At 42.7% G+C, this 21,513-nt stretch overlaps 1 protein-coding gene across 5 annotated transcripts; it reads right to left on the minus strand.

The window, feature by feature from the left end:
* Window positions 1-2,014: 2,014 nt before the first annotated feature.
* On the minus strand, window positions 2,015-13,050 carry LOC112261304 (transmembrane protein 154). Of its 5 annotated transcripts, none has more exons than XM_024436563.2 (9): window positions 12,831-13,050; window positions 11,981-12,052; window positions 11,778-11,843; window positions 11,611-11,664; window positions 10,604-10,759; window positions 10,200-10,257; window positions 7,675-7,751; window positions 7,102-7,148; window positions 2,015-3,815 (listed from the first exon to the last, which is right to left on the minus strand). In XM_024436563.2, the coding sequence occupies exons 1-8, from the start codon at window positions 12,949-12,951 to the stop codon at window positions 7,114-7,116; spliced, it is 639 nt and encodes a 212-aa protein (XP_024292331.1). In that variant the 5' UTR covers window positions 12,952-13,050; the 3' UTR covers window positions 2,015-3,815; window positions 7,102-7,113. The 5 variants fall into 5 exon arrangements, with proteins under 5 accessions (XP_024292331.1, XP_024292330.1, XP_024292334.1 ...); XM_024436562.2 differs by having other exon boundaries at window positions 10,604-10,777; window positions 12,831-13,049; XM_024436566.2 differs by lacking the exon at window positions 11,611-11,664 and having other exon boundaries at window positions 12,831-13,049.
* Between the last annotated feature and the right edge of the window lie 8,463 nt (window positions 13,051-21,513).

The following is a 21,513-nucleotide window of genomic DNA, read 5'->3' on the forward strand; positions in this document are numbered from 1 at the left end:
CACACCGCTGTCATGAAGGTTACATATGAAGCAGTCTGAGGTCAACTACCACACACCGCTGTCATGAAGGTTACATATGAAGCAGTCTGAGGTCAACTACCACACACCGCTGTCATGAAGTTTATATATGAAGCAGTCTGAGGTCAACTACCATACACCGCTGTCATGAAGGTTACATATGAAGCAGTCTGAGGTCAACTACCACACACCGCTGTCATGAAGGTTACATATGAAGCAGTCTGAGGTCAACTACCACACGCCGCTGTCATGAAGGTTACATATGAAGCAGTCTGAGGTCAACTACCACACACCGCTGTCATGAAGTTTATATATGAAGCAGTCTGAGGTCAACTACCATACACTGCTGTCATGAAGGTTACATATGAAGCAGTCTGAGGTCAACTACCATACACTGCTGTCATGAAGGTTACATATGAAGCAGTCTGAGGTCAACTACCACACACCGCTGTCATGAAGGTTACATATGAAGCAGTCTGAGGTCAACTACCACACACCGCTGTCATGAAGTTTATATATGAAGCAGTCTGAGGTCAACTACCACACACCGCTGTCATGAAGTTTATATATGAAGCAGTCTGAGGTCAACTACCACACACCGCTGTCATGAAGTTTATATATGAAGCAGTCTGAGGTCAACTACCACACACTGCTGTCATGAAGTTTATATATGAAGCAGTCTGAAGTCAACTACCACACACTGCTGTCATGAAGTTTATATATGAAGCAGTCTGAGGTCAACTACCACACACCGCTGTCATGAAGGTTACATATGAAGGTCAACTACCAGTCCAGTGTAATATGTGGTAGTATAATAGTTATTAGCTGATCCTTCTTGCATTTCAACTGTTAACAATTACAGTAAGTTCAGAATCAGGTAAAGTTATATTTAGGGGCAACCTTTCCCTGGGGTGTGCAGTAGAGTTCCAACACACGCAGTGCTATATCAACTAGATGTTTATTTATTTATTTCACTAGGCAAGTCAGTTAAGAACAAATTCTTATTTAACAATGTCGGCCTACCCCAGACAACGCTGGGCCAAGTGTTCCCCACCCTATGGGACTCCCAATCACGGCCAGATGTGATAAAGCCTGGACTTGAACCAGGGACTGTAGTGACGCCTCTTTCACAGAGATATAGTGCCTTAGACCGCTGCGCCACTCGGGAGCCCAAACTATATCAGATATATCTGACAAGATATTTATTTATTTTTTGATCAAATGTTTATTTAGTTTAATTTATATTGACATAGGGGTACAAAGAAAATTTGGAGGAGACACATTAACCCTCCTCCCTGCCCCCCCAACCTCCTTCACTCAAGACATATTTATAAAGTAGATCTATAGACTTCTTAAATGACTTTAAAAGGTCTCCTCTAGACACTCATCAAAAACCGCCAGACATTTCAATGATCTAAAGAGATAAAAACATGTTTGTATGCCATATACTGGCACTATAACTGTCCAGGTGAAAAGCAGAAACACTGGTGGGAGACCTTGAGCAGGAGTTTCAGACAGTATATTGGTAATGATGTAACGAGAGAGAGAGAGAGAGGAGAGAGAATAGCGACTCCATCTCTCCTGGCGTTTATTCCTTATTGATATGCATAGCTTTCCAGGATGTCTGTCCTTGCTGCTCTTCGCCAGCCTCCTCTAATATGAATTCCATTACCATCCAATGAGCGTCCATCAGGTATATGGAGGGAAGAGAGGGTGGAAGAGAGGGTAGAGCGAGGGGGATGGGGGATGGGTTTCTGGCTCTACCACACACACACACACCAGTGGAGGCTGCTGAGGGGAGGACGGCTCATAACAATGGCTGGAACGGAGCATATGGAATGGCATAAAGCACATGGAAACCATGGAAACCATGTGTTTGATGTGTTTGATAGCGTTCCACCCATTCCGCTCCAGCCATTACCACGAGTCCGTCCTCCCCAATTAAGTTGCCACCAACCTCCTGTGACGCATACAGGGACAGACGAAGTGACCCACATTAATGGGCCCGCGCACGCAAACAAAATAGCGCGTCACAGATTTATTGATGATTTACAAATATGCAAATATATTGGCAGGACAGTTGGTTCCTTATTGAAATGACTATAACTACTGCTGTAACACTTGGATTACTGACAAGTATGAGGACCTAACAGAGATTGAGGGACCACATTCACTCCTATGACCATAAGCAAATATCAATATTTGTATCAAATCAAGCACAATATACACAGTTAAAAAATATACATGCGAGTTAAAAAAATATCTTCCACATATTTACAATGAAAGTTACTGCAAAATACTGACTGTCACGTAGAGCTGAGCAAAACATTTATACATCGATGTGACGAGAATTTGTAGATTCAGATTGCATATCAACAACACCACTATCATTGGAGGAAAAACATATTCAACCAATGAAAGACAGTGTACCATCAACAGGAGTTACATGCTTAGGATGTAATGACAGTAATTGTGAAATACTGTTTCTCAAAGAAAATCAGGGAAAACAAAACATCACAAGACCGTCACTATATATAACAACCAAACGGAAATTTGCACTCTGTGAAAATATCTCACAGACTATCTCAGAAATTACCTTCCCGAATCCCTCTTGAATTCTAAACAGCTTTAGCATTGCGTGATGCGCATGAACCAAAGCAAAGCAGTGTACCAGCAGTTCTCAGTTATCTCATGCATAAAACAATAGACAGGGTTTCGTAATTAGAGTCGGAGTTTGTGAGAGAGAGAGACAGAGAGATAGATCCACATGCAGTCTGTGTAACTACAACCAGAAGGGACAGAGCAGAGGAGAGGAGGAGACACTAGCTAGTCTTTAGCATAAACATTTGTTGAGCCATCATATCTATCATGGGACTGGGTTAGCTGGCCGTTGGAATAAGGCTATATACCATCTGGTCTGGCTTTACTGTGGGCATGAAATATGTGTTTATGTTGTAAAGGGGAGGGCCTGTAGGATCTTTGGAGGTCAAGTTCTAATATTGTTGTCTGGGTGTCAGAACATGGCTACCGACACCCGCTTTCAGCAATAGTTTTACATGTTTTACTCCACAGGAGGCTGCTGAGGGGAGGACAGCTCATAATAATGGCTGGAACGGAGCGAATGGAATGGCATCAAACGCATGGAAACCAAGTGTCTGATGCATTTGATACCATTCCACTCATTCTGCTCCAGCCATTACCCCGAGCCTGTCCTCCTCAATAAAGGTGCCACCAACCTCCTGTGTTTTACTCCTTCCTCTCTCACTGCATGACAGCTGAATACAAAAGACAGTAAAACAATCACATAAAAAGTGTATATGAACTTGAAACAATGACTAAAAAGGCACAGTACTGAGTTGATGGCGTTGTAAAAAGCATTCATTATTAGGCCGACCACAATCAGGATCCGTGTAGTGAAAGGACTATTGCCACACACTGTTTCTCCAGAGAGTCTATACCACAGTACATTTGACGCAGATTTTAAGATGTTACGTTCTAAAAACATTTAACTTGTGCATTTATTGTTTCTTGTCTTTTGTTTATGCTGAAATGGAAAATAAATTCAGCATTTCCTGTTTTTTTGCAGTCACCTTGGCGGAGGTGTTACTTTCTTGTTGTCAATGTGGTCGGTTGATGACGTTGCTTTGACATTGACATGAATAGAAGAAGCCTACAGTGCTGCTGGGTAACAGAATGTCCTTCCCTGCGATGGGGAAATGTCCTTTGTCACCGGCAGTACAGCAAGAGGACGGTTGGGAGAGAGAATTGACTGACTCCGTGACTCTTTAGGGACTAGCCTATAGGAGACAGACAGGGAAAGGTCATGTGACGACATACAGTACAGTACATGTTCATACAATCAATAGAATAACATCCTTCATCGGAAGGAGTGACGTGATGTTTTAACATTCATTTGGTTGTCACACCGGACCCTCTGACCTACAGTATATAACTCACAAAGGTCCTTGGGAAGGAATGAGAATGATGTCATTTCACAATCAGCTGGCATGTTGATCTAGTCTACACCAAACTGTCAATAAATCCCCCGTTGGAAACAGATATTTACAGTTGATTTTTATGTAGTTACAGTAGGTCTACAATAGGGCAGGCTGTCTACAGCAGTGGAGGCTGGTGGGAGGAGCTATTGGAGGACAGGCTCATTGTAATGGCTGGAATGGAATTATGGAACGGGGTCAAAAAAGTGGTTTCCATATGTCTGATGTGTTTTATACCGTTCCATTTATTACATTCCAGCCATCACAATGAGCCCGTCCTCCAAATAGCTCCTCCCACCAGCCTCCACTGGTCTACAGTAGGCCTGCCCTACACAGTTAACTGAGAGTAGTCTATGACCCTCCATAAGGTGGACCCTTATGGCACGCTGCAAACCAACAGAACCCTGGGGGTAAAAAAGCTGTGTGTGAATGGCGTGAGCTCACAGCTAGTCTAATGGACCTTGACCCTCCCAGCCTTTCTGAGAGAGAGAACAAGGGGCCATCCCAACGCCCTGTTGCGCCACACTTCCATGCATGCCTGTGGTAATCACTAACAGATGTCAGGACTCTTCCTGCTTCAGAGGGTTAGAAGGTTATGATGGGTACAGAGGACTAGGGGACAGAGTTCAGCAGTCACTGTGTGTGTGTGTGCCATTATATCAGTAAGTGAGGCAGTAAGTGAGGCATGTGTTTGTGCAGTCATGTGTATATTTCTGTGCGTGTGAGTGTGTGTGTGGGAGTATGTGAGACTCTGTCTCGCTCTGTATCTGTATTTGTTTGTGTGTGTGTGTGTGTGTGTGTGTGTGTGTGTATGTATGTATGTGTGGCCACCACATATCAAAACAAACTATGCAAGGGGAACAGAAATGACTATTGTGGTAGGCCAGGTGACTGCAGGCTGACTTCGGTCGTTAGTTGAGCGGTGTTTCCTCTGATATTGGTGCAGATGGCTTCCGGGTTAGGCAGGCGGGTGTTAAGAATTGAGGTTTGGCGGGTCATGTTTTGGAGGATGCATGACTCAATCTTCGCCTCTCCCAAGCACGTTAGGGAGTTGCAGCGATGAGACAAGATCGTAATTGGATCGCAATTGGTTATCACAAAATTGTGGAAAAAAACAGGGTAAAATACAAACCCCCCCCAAAAAACAGAAATGACTGTTGCTAAATTGGGCTCCCGAGTGGCGCAGCAGTCTAAAACACTGCATCTCAGTGCAAGAAGCGTCACTGCAATCCCTGGTTTGAATCCAGGCTGCATCACATCTGGCCGTGATTGGGTGGCACACAATTGGCCCAGCGTCATCTGGGTTTGGCCGTCATTGTAAATAAGAATTTGTTCTTAACTGATTTTCCTAGTTAAATAAAGGATAAATATCTGCACATGATGAGTATGTACACTACCATTCAAAAGTTTGGGGTCACTTAGAAATGTCCTTGTTTTTTGAAAGAAAAGCACATTTTTTTTGTCCATTAAAATAACATCAAATTGATCAGAAATACAGTGTAGACATTGTTAATGTTGCAAATGACTATTGTAGCTGGAAACGGTAGATTTTTTATTGAATATCTGCATAGGCGTGCAGAGGCCCATTATCAGCAACCATCACTCCTGTGTTCCAATGGCATGTTGTGTTAGCAAATCCAAATTTATCATTTTAAAAAGGCTAATTGATCATTAAAAAAATCTTTTGCAATTATGTTAGCACAGCTGAAAACTGCTGTTCTGATTAAAGAAGCAATAAAACTGGCCTTCTTTAGACCAGTTGAGTATCTGGAGCATCAGCATTTGTGGGTTCGATTACAGGCTCAAAATGGCCAGAAACAAAGACCTTTCTTCTGAAACTCATCAGTCTATTCTTGTTCTGAGAAATGAAGGCTATTCCATGCTAGGAATTGCCAAGAAACTGAAGATCTCGTACAACGCTGTGTATTACTCCCTTCACAGAACAGCGCAAACTGGCCCTATCCAGAATAGAAAGAGGAGTGGGAGGCCCCGGTGCACAACTGAACAAGAGGACAAGCGCATTAGTGTCTAGTTTGAGAAACAGACGCCTCACAAGTCCTCAACTGGCAGCTTTATTAATCGTACCTGCAGGTTGGTGGCACCTTAATTGGGGAGGACGGGCTCTTGGTAATGGCTGGAGAGGTATAGGTGGAATGGTATCAAATACATCAAACAAGGGGCGAAACTTTCAATGGGGACAGAGGGGACATGTCCCCCGCCACAATCTGAAATTGCATTTTTGTTCCCCCGAGCTTCATCATTGGAATGTGATACAAAACGAGGCAATGGTGTGCTTTAGGACCATGTGGACGCCTCCGAGCGGTCAGGTAGGCTGTTTAGAGTGTTTATCCGACTGGATAAAAAATACAAAATAATGTCCCTCACACTTCTAAAACAAAAGTTGCACCACTGCATCAAAAATGTTGTTTTCAAGTGTTTGATGCCATTCCATTTACTCCCTTCGGTGCATTGTTATGAGCCGTCCTCCCCTCAGCAGCCTCCACTGACCAAGGCCTGTATTTATAAAGTATCACAGAGTACGTGTGCTGATCTAGGATCAGGTCTACCCATCTTATTAATTATGATCTAAAAGGCTAAACTGATCCTAGATCCTTTCTCTTAATCAAATGATAGACTGTTGAGTTTCGTGTTACAGTAACAGTAGGACAGGTCAACCCACGTCAACAGCAACAGGTCATGTTATTATGTCACCAGAACAGCACATTATGTAATCACCAGGCTGTCTGTCCTCCCTCCCTGTTCCTGAGTTCCATTGATGGGTGTGACTGACGCATTCGCCAGTCACCACCTTGGACTCTATTCAATCCGTATTACAGATATTCAGCGTTAAAGCGCGATTGAAATGTAAATGCGATATTCCGCGTTAGCGGAGACTACGTTTACGGTAAACGCTGCCTTTGTCGGCACAATCGGGATTACCTTTCCATTTATATCGCGCAATCTGTAACGATTCAGTGATGCATATTGAATAGAGCCCATTATCTTATCCTGCAGCGTTGCTACATTAACAGCAAAGTACAGTAGAGTTGACTACTATAGTGTTAGTAAATAACAGGTGTATGTTTACCATGATCTCATGTTAGATCCCTTGTCCAGAGTCCATTCGAACGCCACCTAAAAGAAACAAATTGACAGCTCATGTGACGAATACAATATCCCTGTATAAATCTCAAACAATATGGACATTTACAGTCTACGAATAGCTTTCCTATCAGTATGTACTTAGATATTTAAAGTGCACATATAAAAGGAATTGACTCCAGTCTAGTCCATGCATGAACGCTATCGTCACACTTGCAGTGGCTCAGTAGTAAAGTATACAATGGCGCCCTCTATTGGAGAAAAGTTACACTCAACCAACCTGTTTTCACAGTGGCATTTATCAGGGAAAGGCATGTGATTGCACATGTCCAAATTTCAATGACAAAACAGGAGTGAGCAGTCAACAGAGTTTACAACAGACAGATCTTCGTATTGTGAACCAAGAGTAGTCTAATGCTTGGAGAACAAGGACGACTATTGCCAACTAACATACAAGATATACAGCCTCAGCTCAGATGGTTCCAGTTATACATTATTGTCAAATATCATTATTAGTGGGCTGCTATACATTTTCTTTTGGGGTTTTAAGATGACTCACCATCTTTATTCATCCACTGTTCCAGGTCTTCCATCTCCAGCTCCAACACAGAGGGGACATCATCCTCAAACATGGGCCTGGAAAACAGCCAACATCGTCAACCCGTCGTATTACTGTTTTGACATTAGAAAATGACAAAATAAAGGGACTAAAATGAAGGGAGTGTAGGGGGGGGAAATACAAACATCCACTGTTGAGGTATAAAGACAATCCAAAACAGTTGAGGGTTTTCTCACACGGTGTACTGGTCTCAAATTAAACTCCTTAGGAATATGCTGTTTTTCACTGATTTCCACCCAAAACTGTTCGTATTTGAATAAGCACTGTCCTTCCCTCCAATAGAGTTTGACATGATTTTCTACTCAAGGCCATTTGAGTGGTAGTATTGCTGATTCCCACAGGGGGGCGCTCTCGTCATTGACTATAGTTTTCTGTCAATGCACTGAAGTCATCATGGACACATGATTGGCTTAGAGAGAGAGAGAGCACTCATGTGCAGTGTAAAGTTTTGACAGGAGATCGTTTTTGACGATGTTAGTCTTTCTCTTACACTAAAGATACCTTAGTCATACCGTACATTGTCACTCACATGGAGGCTGGTTACCAGGGAAAGGGTGTCATGTCATAGCAGGAGGAACTTGAGCTTTGCCATATTTCTACTGAAATGCTCTTTCATAAGTTCAAACACTTCGATTCACACATGACTATATACTTTATGTCAGATATGAGAGACTGGTGCATGTGTGTTTGTGTGAAACAACTTATTGAGGAAAAGAGCACACACACACACACACACACACCCCCCCACACAAACAGAGAGAGAGAGACACACGGCACACGCACACACACGCCTGTTTCAAACTCCTCAACGTCTTTCTTTCTAAACAGGAAATAACAAACAGAGGCGAGAAAGGGTGAGGTCAAAATCATACCAAGGAAACAGATTTACCGCCATATATGAATTTAAGTGACTGCAACTTCAAACGTATAGAGAGCACAGTCAAGACAGCAGTAGCCTAGATACAGTGCATTCGGAAAGTATTCAGACCCCTTGACTTTTTCCACATTTTGTTATGTTACAGCCTTATTCTAAAATGGATTAAATTGTTTTGTCCCTTCATCAATCTACACACAATAACCCATAATGACAAAGCAAAAACAGTTTTTTAGACATCTTTGCAAATGTACAAAAAATATCACATTTACTTAAGTATTCAGACCCTTTACTCAGTACTTTGTTGAAACACCTTTGGCAGTGATTACAGCCTTGAGTCTTCTTGGATATGACGCTACAAGCTTGGCACACCTGTATTTGGGGATTTTCAGGTCTCTCCAGAGATATTCAATCGGGTTCAAGTCTGGGCTCTGGCTGGGCCACTCAAGGACATTCAGACTTGTCCCGGAGCCACTCCTGCGTTGTCTTGGCTGTGTGCTTAGGGTCATTGTCCTGTTGGAAGGTGAACCTTCGCCCCAGTCTGAGGTCCTGAGTGCTCTGGAACAGGTTTTCGTCAAGGATCTCTCTGTACTTTTCTCCGTTCATCTTTATCTCAATCCTGACTAGTCTCCCAGTCCCTGCCGCTGAAAAACATCCCCACAGCATGACGCTGCCACCACCATACTTCACCGTAGGGATGGTGCCAGGTTTCCTCCAGACGTAACACTTGGCATTCAGGTCAAAGAGTTCAATCTTGGTTTCATCAGACCAGAGAATCCTTTTTATTATGGTCTGAGAGTCCTATAGGTACTGTTTGGCAAACTCCAAATGGGCTATCATGTGCCTTTTACTGAGGAGTGACGTCTGTCTGGCCATTCTACCATAAAGGCCTGGTTGGTGGAGTGCTGCAGATATGGATGTTCTTCTGGAAACTTCTCCCATCTCCACAGATGAACTATGGAGCTCTGTCAGAGTGACTATCGGGTTCTTGGTCACCTCCCTGACATTGGCCCCCACTCCCCTGATCGCTCAGTTTGGCCGAGCGGCCAGCTCTAGGAAGAGTCTTGGTGGATCCAAACCTCTTCCATTTAAGAATCTATTTAGTGTTCTTTTAGGTTTACAGTTTTGGACCCTTGTGTACTAGGCAGTAAGTGAAACTCACTACACATTAGCACAGTTTACCTGATTTATTTCTGCTGTGTTCTTGTGGACCTTCAATGCTTTTCCAAATCATGTCCAATCAATTGAATTTACCACAGGTGGACTCCAAGTTGTAGAAACATCTCAAGGATGATCAATGGAAACAGGATGCACCTGAGCTCGATTTCGAGTCTCATAGCAAAGGGTCTATATACTTACAGTATGTAAATAAGGAATTTCTGTTTTTTTGCCCCAAAAAATGTCAAACCTGTTCTCACCTTGTCATTATGTGGTATTGATTGTAGATTGATGAGGGAAATACATTTAAAAACATATATATATATACATTTTAGAATAAGGCTGTAATGTAACAAAATGTGGAAAAAGTCAAGGGGTCTGAAAACTTTCCGAATGCACTATATAACTTCATAGTACAGTGTTCAATACTTACATTGGAACTTTTTCTGTGTCATCGCTACCATGCAAATATTTATCCTCTTCTACGTTATCTGGAATAGGAAACCATCATTATAGCCAACATCGTGCACCACCTAATAAAGTCATGTCAAAGTACATGTATATTAACAATATCCACTGTATTGTGGTTGAGTACACAACTGTAGGCCTACAGACTATTCTAAATAAGTGTGCACAAAGCTAAACATACCCCAACTCAGAGCTGTTTTTCACGTCATCGTGTTGTAAAGTACCCATGCAATGAAAAGTACAACTGAATTGTACAGTACATCTAGTCATAAGCAGATCTGTCATGGTGTATGAGAATGGGGTCATGTCGCCTGTTGCTTCTCATCACGTGGACATATTTCCAGCTATAGCACAGTTCTCATGACTTACCAGAATTGCTCTTTCCTTTCCAATTCCATCTGCGGTTGATTATGACTACTCCCACTACCATGGCGATTATCACGACCACCAGCACAACAGGAACCAGGACGAAGGTGAGACTCAGACTGTCTTCCAGCGGTGCTTCAGAGGATTTGAGATGATACCCTGTCGTAGAAATTTCCTCTATTTACCAAATCATGGGAGCAAACCACACACACAAGTCAGAGTTAGTTATCAAAGTCCATCTTTAATTATATGAGCTCTATCACAATCCTGTGACTCTCAGGCAATTCAGTGTCTAACCCTGAATTCTCTGAGAGCCCCTTCCACATTTCAAATGAGGTCCTTTATAGCAAAGACACACACAGGATAAGACAGCATCGGCATAATTCATTGTTCAGCTTTGTCTCCTTTCTCAAACCCCAGAACCATAAACCAAATCCTCCATATCAACAGGCATATATCAAATTGTCATTTAGATACAACCAACTCTAAATACAACCAATCCTATCTTGACAAGATCACAGAGACACACTGACTGGCACACAGACATTGTGGAGCCAAGAGATATGTTTACACATGATGATACTTTGACCTCTCCCCTCTCTGCGGCCCATGCAACTTAGTCTTGACATAGAACAGATACTGCAAACCCTGCCACAGTATTATACAAAAATAACTTTCTTGATGAGAAGTCATTTACACACATTTGATGAATATAAAACATCTTACATATGTTACCAACTAATTCTGATTCTTCCACGACACCTCCCCTGGAGGAGGAACCATCATGGTGGGAAACTGATCATGACACTACACATGTAACACCAGCTTGTCTGCAATGTTTCTGCAATTATTTTCACCATCTCAATAACCGTTTCTAACACACAGTTTTCTTAAACACTACATCAGTTTTGTTGTTTGTGTTCAATCAATCAAATCAACCAAGTTTATTTTATAAAGCCCTTTTTACATCAGCAGTTGTTACAAAGTGCTGATATACTGATGTAATATACCTTCTATATTGACACCTGGACTGAATCCAGATTCAGCTTCAGTCTCATATCCCTCTGAAATGACATGAAATGAAATGAAAAACCAGAGGGCTTTTTTTTGTTGTCATGCAAGGCTCTGATGGAAATCAGGTAATGGAATTGTGTTATGGAGACAGGTGTAATCTCACCTGAAGGACTCTCAGATGATAGGTATGAGTCTGGTGTAGGGGTAGCATCACTTACAGTTGGGATCACTGGGGACATTGAGAAAAGTATCAACACAAACACAACTAATGCCAAACCCGTTGGAAAGGGACAGTTATGAGCTATTGCCACCAGGTTGTGTTGGAGGAGTATGCACATGGGGGAGCAGACAACAGCTAAAGCTCACCTGAGAACCAAGCATAATTTTCTGTTTGTGTTTCTTCAACAGTACTTGTGTCCTCATCACCCTGGCAGAACACTGCAATGAATGAAAGAGTCCATGGTTAAGCAACATAGGGCCAGGAGTTCGTCATTATAACACGACCTGACCTCAAGCCTACGGTATAACGAGAGCCAATAGTTTTCCTGGGTCACTTGGCCAGGAAAAGAAAAATCATCACCCTAGTTTTATGCAATTTAGAATTTTGGGGATTCATAAACCGACATAACACAATGTTCTCGTTCTTTTGGTGAAGATGGGTCTTTTGAAATGAAACAGGAACATCAACGTTTCACTGTGTTTATAGCTGATTCTTATCGTTCGTAACTAACTACCTGTTGCAAGAAGGGATGTGAACTCAGCCTCTTTCACAACTGACATGTGACAGAAATGTACAAAGACAATCACATTCGTTTGAATAGAAGTGAACAAGCTCTCGGAGAGCTATTCAAATATTCAACTTCAGAAAGCATTGTGAAGCCACTCAAAGACACATGTAACCATACAGCAGGTACAGTGTGTAAGACCTACTGGATAGAATACCATGTAGTCAAAAGGCCTAGAACTTTCACTATCTCTTCATAAAACATGTCCACACATATTTCAGCAGCCACCACCCGCCAATATCAACCACATTTCAGCAGACTATTACATTCTCAGGCAAACTGGAAAAAAAGAGCAGAACAGAGAGACACCAAGAGAAAACAGACAGGTCATGAAAGTGAGTGAATGTAGGAGACTAGAGAAAGCCATGAAAGCTCTGTTTCCAATGAGCAGTAAGGGCAAATCATCTTTCCAGTCCACAGTCCACACCTACCAGTCCTAGCCAGGCAGGCTGTCAGAGCCAGCAGCAACATGATCGACGATGGGGTCATTTCCCTGTGGCCTCTCCTCCCTCTCGTCCTTGTGTTACCATGGACAGGAGCAGCAGCAGACATAGTGACATTGTGTGGTGGTGGTGCCCATTTCCTTCTGCCTACTCATGTCTGTCACGGCATCCTACTTCCTGATTCTGGGCTGCTTTTGACTCACCTAGAGGGGGAGGGAGAGAATGAGAGAGAGAGGGAGGGAGGGAGGGAGGGAGGGAGGGAGGGAGGGAGGGAGGGAGGGAGGGAGGGAGGGAGGGAGGGAGGGAGGGAGGGAGGGAGGGAGGGAGGGAAAAAGAGATGGAGAGAAAGAAACCTAGAGTACACAGCCACATAGCCACACACACCCAGCTGGATCACTCTTGCGGATGTGATGCAATTAACTGTGTGCCTGTAGCCACAAGCCTGGCAGCTCCTCTGCTCTCTGCGGAAGCAAAATCCTCCCAGTTAAGGTATTCAAGCACTCTGGGCATACCAAAGAGAAGACAAGAGCACAGCAAACTTACTAAATGGGGGAAAGGAAAACGTTTTGCTTAGTTACATTCAGTAAGGAGCAGCTGGTAGTTGTTCTCTGTTACACTGGTCTCCTGAAGGACCAGGTAAACTTCTGTTTGGGTTTGAACCGCTAACAGGGTCAGAACTGAGCTCTGAAAGTTGTATACTGTACTATCTATGGATATGTCGTTATACCTCATTAACCTTCCCCCATACCCATATCCACCTATCCCATAAAGCATAGCCCCGGCCATGACAAGTTTAGACATGATGTCACAGGTGAAAGATTTTTCTGAGTTGAAACATGTTCAGAGTTGAGACTATAAACACAGAAGCGTCCAACTGATACGGACTTTTAAAGAGATGTTGGCCCGGCAAATAAAAAGTAACAGTACACACCAATGCGAATGAGGGTTTGGTGATGCATAGTTAGGGTTAGGGTTATCCATTGTACTTAAATCGTTTTTTACAATGATTATTTTATACATGTGTATTGATGATGCAATGTATTATAGACATGTACCATGTTTGACCATGATTGTTTTCCAAAAGTTGGAGTGTTCCATAATGTGTTTAAGTATTGTGTATTATTGTATCATTGTCAAGTGCCACTTTAATACATGTTTCTAACTCCAAATCTAGTTGTGATTCATGGATGATGTAATTCAGGAAAACCACAGAGACATAATCCACCAGTCAATGTAGGCTTTGCTAGATGAATATATTTCCTCTTTCTATCAATACTGAAGGCTTTTAAACATATTTATGTATTTACCAGCTGTGTCTAGTCTGGCAAGAGAACTAGGAGGCCTGCATGCCAGCGGATTTAATACGTCTAACTTCTATGGCCCATTAGCGCCCCCATGTGGTAAAGTGTAATATGAGTTAATGTGCTCCCTCCCATTCGACCTCAGATAAAGTCATCTCTTCTACCTCTAACTCTAGTGGAGTTGCAAGTCTGAGACCACTCAATTATATTATTTCCACAATAATGAACTAAGCTGTTGGTGATCCCAGTTGGCCTGTTTAGAGATAACCTTGAAGGAACTTTAATTAGCATACATTGTCTGTGTAAGATTATGACCGCAGTTAGAGTTCAGAGCGCTGAGGAGATTAATATTGAACGTTTCCATGGTTTTAATTAATTAGGCTAAACAGAAAATGCTTTCGCTCTAATAGGCAGTGAGTGTGGAGATGAAATGCTTGTTCACATCAAGCGTTACACAGAGACATAGTGGAGTCAGCCTTAACCTCTATGGGATTGGTGTCCCCCCCTCCCCCACGGGACGGTTGAGTTAACGTAGGCTAATGTGTTTAGCATGAGTTTGTAAGTAACAAAAACATTTCCCAGGACATAGACATATCTGATATGGGCAGAAAGCTTAAATTCTTGATAATCAAACTGCACTTTCCAATTTACAGAAGCTATTTCAGTGAAATAATACCATGCTACTGTTTGAGGAGATTGCACAATTATGAACTTGAACATGTATTAATGAACCAATTAGGCACATCTGGAGAGTCTTGATACAACATCTTGAACAGATATACAATGGTTCATTGGATCAGTCTAAAACACATACACTGCTGCCATCTAGTGGCCAAAATATAAATTGTGCCAGGGCTGGAATAATACATTATGACATTTCTCTTGCATTTCAAAGATGATGGTACAAAAAAATACAAAAAAACACACAATATTTTCTTTGTATTATCTTTTACCTGATCTAATGTGTTATATTCATCGACATTAATTTCACATTTCCAATCAAGAATGACATTAATTTCACATTTCCTATCAAGAATGTGCATGTCTTTGCTTCAGGTCCTGAGCTACAGGCAGTTAGATTTGGGTATGTCATTTTAGGCTAAATTAAAAATTAAAATTAAAAAGGTCAGATCCTTAGTCAGCCTTAAAGGGATGTGCTATGATTTAGTGAATTGTATTGTTTCGAAAAACATTTAGGAATATCAACCGTTACTACTAGGCGGGCGTCAAGTAGCTTAGTGGTTAGCAGGTTTTGAGAGGCGAGCTAGAGATTTGACAGTTCGAATCCCGGGTCTGACGTGAAAAATCTTTCAGGAAGTGAGCTAGCATACCGGAAGATTGCTGGTATCAAATCCTAGATGGCGTTGTCTTCCGTTGTGCTATTGAGCAATCGACAACAACTGCTCCATGAGTGCCCAGTGTGGCAGCCCCCTGCTCCAACCTGTAGGCCTATACGTGTCTTTCAGAGGGGTTAGGATAAAGCAGAAGTCACATTTTAGAGTGGATCAAGCAGATTCAGGGTCTCTAGTCACTTTGTTTTCATGTATTTATTGATGTTTAATGACCATCCCTCTGTGTTAAAATAGATGTGGTCAGAGGCTGCCAAAGTGGATGATGTTATTCCTTTCTGTTTCCATGGAGACGTCAATATCTACAGCTATGCAAATTAATCGTATCAGCAGTGAATGGGAGGATTTTATAACCATCGCTACCTAAGTCAACCAGCAAATTATTTTCATGACAAAACTGTTATGAAGAAGCAAAGCCACTACCGCTAATAATCAAATTAAACCTTTAACATGCATCCCTCCCTCCCTCATAAAATATATGATCACTTGGTGCATGAGCACCAAGCATAATAAGTGAATTCAAGGAAGGGAGGAAGAAGGCAATTTTATGTATTCAAACACCTACATTCCATTGGTTGCAGTGGGATAGATTGTCCACCGGAGGGCAGTCCAGCCCACCGTCCTGTTGGTCGTACTAAGAGCGCTGCAGCCTCTATCAGTCAATTAAACCACTAACCTTCCCTGTCTCTCAACCGAAAGGGAACAACACACTGGAGAAATAAAAGTGACCAATAAATCTAAGACTTAATAATGCATTCAGCACAACTTTTTACCCCTTTTACCTCAACACTTCTCTCACTGCAATACAATATCGATCCTTAAAGAAACAGCCGCTGCTCCTTCCTGCTAGAGGGACAGAAAATAATGCAAAAGAGAAGAACAATATCTCACTTCTAAAGAGGGAAAGCTCATAGTGCACTACTTTGACCAGAGCCCTGTTCAAAGTAATGCACTACATAGGGAATAGGGTGCCATTTCAGATGCAACCATTGAATGCTATTGACTGTGGATGTTAGTGTGAGGATAATTGGCTAGCTGATATACGGCATTGACAGACATTGTGCCGTACTGGAGGACTTTGTCGAGTCAGAGAGACAGACTGTCTGATGCCCAAGTCTATCTCTTTATAGTTGTTTTCTGTTTCTCTTTCCTCCGTCATCCCTCCGTCATCCCTCCGTCCTCCCTCCGTCATCCCTCCGTCATCCCTCCGTCACTATCAGAGCAGGCTGGTGGGAGGAGCTATAGGAGGACGGGTTCATTGTATTGGCTGAAATGGAATGAATGGAACGGAGTCTAACATGGTTTCCATATGTTTGATACCGTTCCATTAATTCCATTCCTGCCGGTACAATGAGACTGTCCTCCTATAACTCCTCCTGCCAACTTCCTCTGTTCACCACTCCTTCCTTCCATGGTTGGGTTCCCTTAGTCACTCTGTAAAGCTCTGGCCACATGCCATATTAATGCAGGAGTTATTGTACTGAGTCTCATACCTTCAGATCATGATATTTAAAATGTATTCACAGGGGACTCCACTGAGATTGCTATAAAGGCAACCGTTCCTAAATCATTGTTATATGTGAATATCTCCAGGGAGAATTGGGGAATAGGCAGTTGGCATTATGAATTCCTCAATGGATTATTGGGTTGCAGACAGCTGCAAGATGACTGGGTGGTTTTTGCTGACTTCCATTTCACCCAAACACATCCATTATTAGTGACTACAGAGCATAGTTATCCTTTTAATAGCCCCATGCTGTGTGAGGCTGTTGATGATGACGGAGGAAGGACAGGTTTGCAGTGACAGAGAGGACCGCTGTTTTCTTCCTGCTGGTTGTGATGAGGCGGCGTGGGAGGGACAGACAGGGAGTCCGAGAGAGAGGCCCACAGAGAGAGAGGAGGAAGAGAGAGTGAGAGAGAGATAGAGACTGAGAGAGAGAGAAAAAAAGAAAGAACGAGAGAGGGGGAGAGAGAGAGAGACTAACCAATATCTGTTGTTTGTCAGCCAGAGATACTGTGCTCTCTGTCTCCCCCTGTCTTTTTTCTCTTCTCTTTTCTTCTCTCTTTCTCTCTCTCTTTTTTTCTCTTCTTCTCTCTCTCTCGTTACTTTACTGACCTAGCCTCTTTCTCCTTGTACAGTCGTGGCCAAACGTTTTGAGATCACTCTGTCATGCTGATTGAGTTCGAATAACAGACTGGAATCTTCAAAATGAGGGTGGTGCTTGGAATAATTGTTCTTCCTCTGTCAACCATGGTTACCTGGAAGGAAACACGCTGTCATCATTGCTTTGCACAAAAAGGGCTTAACAGGCAAGGATATTGCTGCCAGTAAGATTGCACCTAAATCATCCATTTATCGGATCATCAAGAGCTTCAAGGAGAGCGGTTCAATTGTTGTGAAGAAGGCTTCAGGGCGCCCAAGAAAGTCCAGCAAGCGCCAGGACCATCTCCTAAAGTTGATTCAGCTGCGGGATCGGGGCACCACCAGTACAGAGCTTGCTCAGGAATGGCAGCAGGCAGGTGTGAGTGCATCTGAATGCACAGTGAGGCGAAGACTTTTGAGGATGGCCTGGTGTCAAGAAGGGCAGCAAAGAAGCCACTTCTCTCCAGGAAAAACATCAGGGACAGACTGATATTCTGCAAAAGGTACAGGGATTGGACTGCTGAGGACTGGGGTAAAGTAATTTTCTCTGATGAATCCCCTTTCCGATTGTTTGGGGCAAAAAAGCTTGTCCGGAGAAGACAAGGTGAGCGCTACCATCAGTCCTGTGTCATGCCAACAGTAAAGCATCCTGAGACCATTCATGTGTGGGGTTGCTTCTCAGTCAAGGGAGTGGGCTCACTCACAATTTTGCCTAAGAACACAGCCATGAATAAAAAATGGTATTAACACAACCTACGAGAGCAACTTCTCCCAACCATCCAGGAACAGTTTGGTGACGAACAATGCATTTTCCAGCATGATGGAGCACCTTGCCATAAGGCAAAAGTGATAACCAAGTGGCTCGGGGAACAAAACACCGATATTTTGGGTCCATGGCCAGGAAACTCCCCAGACCTTAATCCCATTAAGAATTTGTGGTCAATCCTCAAGAGGCGGGTGGACAAATAAAAACCCAGAAATTCTAACAAATACCAAGCATTGATTATGCAAGAATGGGCTGCCATCAGTCAGGATGTGGCCCAGAAGTTAATTGACAGCATGCCAGGGCGGATTGCAGTGGTCTTGAAAAAGAAGTGTGAACACTGCAAATATTGACTCTTTGCATCAACTTCATGTAATTGTCAATAAAAGCCTTTGACACTTATGAAATGCTTGTAATTATACTTCAGTATTCCATAGTAACATCTGACAAACATGTCTAAAGACAGTGAAGCAGCAAACTTTGCGGAAATTAATATTTGTGTCATTCTCAAAACTTTTGGCCACGACTGTAGACTCCAGAGGTTAGAGAATATAGCCTGGTAATGTGTTACGTGTCTCCTCATTATCACAAACCAGTGCATGCAGGTAATGAGGGACATTTTGAATGGCTTCATTAGGATCAATAATGTATGACATGTTATACGTTCCTATGGACTTTCCATCAGCTATAATAGATTAGTGGATTTCCACTGCTCTCTTTTGCATTGGAATTCCCCATTAGTCTTCAGGGAGCTTCCCATCTGTACGGTCACTTCCTCCATCAGAGATTTCTTAATAATTTCTTCCTAGGACGTGGATCAGCAGGGGCGTATTCATTAGTGGACACTGTAGCAATCCCTTTTTTCCCCCTCCAACATAAACAAGAGTTTCTATTGAACAAATTCAGGTAGATCCCTCCCTATGTTGTCCCGTTTGGTTCCTAGTGAATACATCCCAGGCTTCTCCAGTCCTCTGAGGGTTATTAGGAAGAGGTTAGTAGTGAATTAATAGGAATGGGAACATTACTTTAGCAGGAGAGGGTGTTCACAAATGTCCTTGCCTGCTGACATCTGAATAAACCAACATTAGCCCAAGCAGCATAATCATCATTCTGCCCGGATACGGCCTGGATATAGTATACGAATTAGATGGAACGGCTAATAGCAATGTCGTGACATTACAAGGGCTCTTGGATGCTTTAATACAGTGTGACGAGGAGGGTATATCAAATGCTCTCAGGCTAACATTGGTTTCCATGAAACCAGGGGGGGAAGCCAAGGCAGGGAGAAAGTTACTTCATGTAATAGAAGGGGATGTCTCTCTATGGTTTATAAAGTAGCTGATGTCACAAAGTGCTAAACAGAAACCCAGCCTTAAACCCAAAATAGCAAGCAATCCACTGTCTCACTACGATTCGTTTGTTGGGAGAATTTCCTGAACATGTGGGATTTGGCTTCTACTTATATAATGGCAAATGAAAGAGTAAGACTACGAGTGAATTGAACTGAGTAGTTATTGGTAAAGGACGAAGGGGTATATTTGAGTAGATTTTGATTTCAGTTGTAATTTTTATGTACATGTGCATGCACAGTATTTTATACAATTGTATCTAATTTTCTTGAGCGTGCAATTTAGCTCAGTGTTTGTATTATTTCTTTTATAGTGTTTTTTTCCCTCATCTTTATCAAGGGTGCTAATGATTTTGGAGGTGACTTCATTTAAGACCTGTAGTTCTTTGCCGATGAATAATATTATGCTTCTGTCGGTCAGAGCTTCAGTTGAACAATTGAGGGAAGTCATATAATATAACACTGACGTCATGACGTACATTGTATGACTGTTTCAAACCATAACACTACAGAAGCTCAAATATTCATCAATATAGATAGCAAATATGTTATCGAAAGACTGTTGTTGATAGACGTTGGGGTATCTGAGGATACGATTCAAACTCATCCCTTCATAGACTCAGCAACACAACAGAAGGTCACACATATTGTCAAATGGGACATGTCAGGCTATCGATTTCACATTAGGCCTCGAACCTTTCTGGTCCTACCTGGCACAAAACAACCCTTTCATACACTTTACTACAGAGTTATGAATCAAGAAAAATAAGAAACCTCTGAAAATGTCAACAAAACTTCAAATTGATGTTGTATTTTTTTACGATATAAAACTCTTATAAAAGGCACAGATCTGGGGAAGGGTACCAAAGAATCTCTGCAGCATTGAAGGTCCCCAAGAACACAGTGGCCTCAACCATTTTTAAACGTAAGACGTTTGGAACCAAGACTCTTCCTAGAGCTGGCTGCCTGGCCAAACTGAACAATCGGGGGAGAAGGGCCTTGCTCAGGGAGGTGACCAAGAGCCCAATGGTCACTCTGACAGAGCTCCAGAGTTCCTCTGCGGAGATGGGAAAACCTTCCAGAAGGACAACCATCTCTGCAGCACTCCACCAATCAGGCATTTATGGTAGAGTGGCCAGACGGAAGCCACTCCCCAGTAAAAACCACATGACAGCCCTCTTGGAGACACCTAAAGGACTCACAGACCATGAGAAACAAGATTATCTGGTCTGATGAAATCACGATTGAACTCTTTGGCCTGATTGCCAAGTGTCACGTCTGGATGAAACCTGGCACCATCCCTACGGTGAAGTAAAGTGGTGGCAGCATCATGCTGTGGGGATGTTTTTCAACGGCAGGGACTGGAAGACTAGTCAGGATCAAGGGAAAGACAAACGGAGCAAAGTACAGAGAGATCCTTGATAAAAACCTGCTCCAGAGCGCTCAGGACCTCAGACTGGGGCGAAGGTTCACCTTCCAACAGGACAATGACCCTAAGCACACAGCAAGACAATGCAGGTTTGGCTTTGCAACTTGAACCCGATCGAACATCTTTGGAGAGACCTGAAAATAGCTGTATAGCGACCCTCCCCATCCAACCTGAAAGTGCTTGAGAGGATCTGCAGAGAAGAATGGGAGAAACTCCACAAATACAGGTGTGCCAAGCTTGTTGCGTCATACCCAAGAAGACTCCAGGCTGTAATCGCTGCCAAAAGATCTTCAACAAAGTACTGAGTAAAGGGTCTGAATATTTATGTAAATGTGATA

Source organism: Oncorhynchus tshawytscha, linkage group LG11 (genome assembly GCF_018296145.1).
Source record: "Oncorhynchus tshawytscha isolate Ot180627B linkage group LG11, Otsh_v2.0, whole genome shotgun sequence".
Classification (NCBI taxonomy): domain Eukaryota; kingdom Metazoa; phylum Chordata; class Actinopteri; order Salmoniformes; family Salmonidae; genus Oncorhynchus; species Oncorhynchus tshawytscha.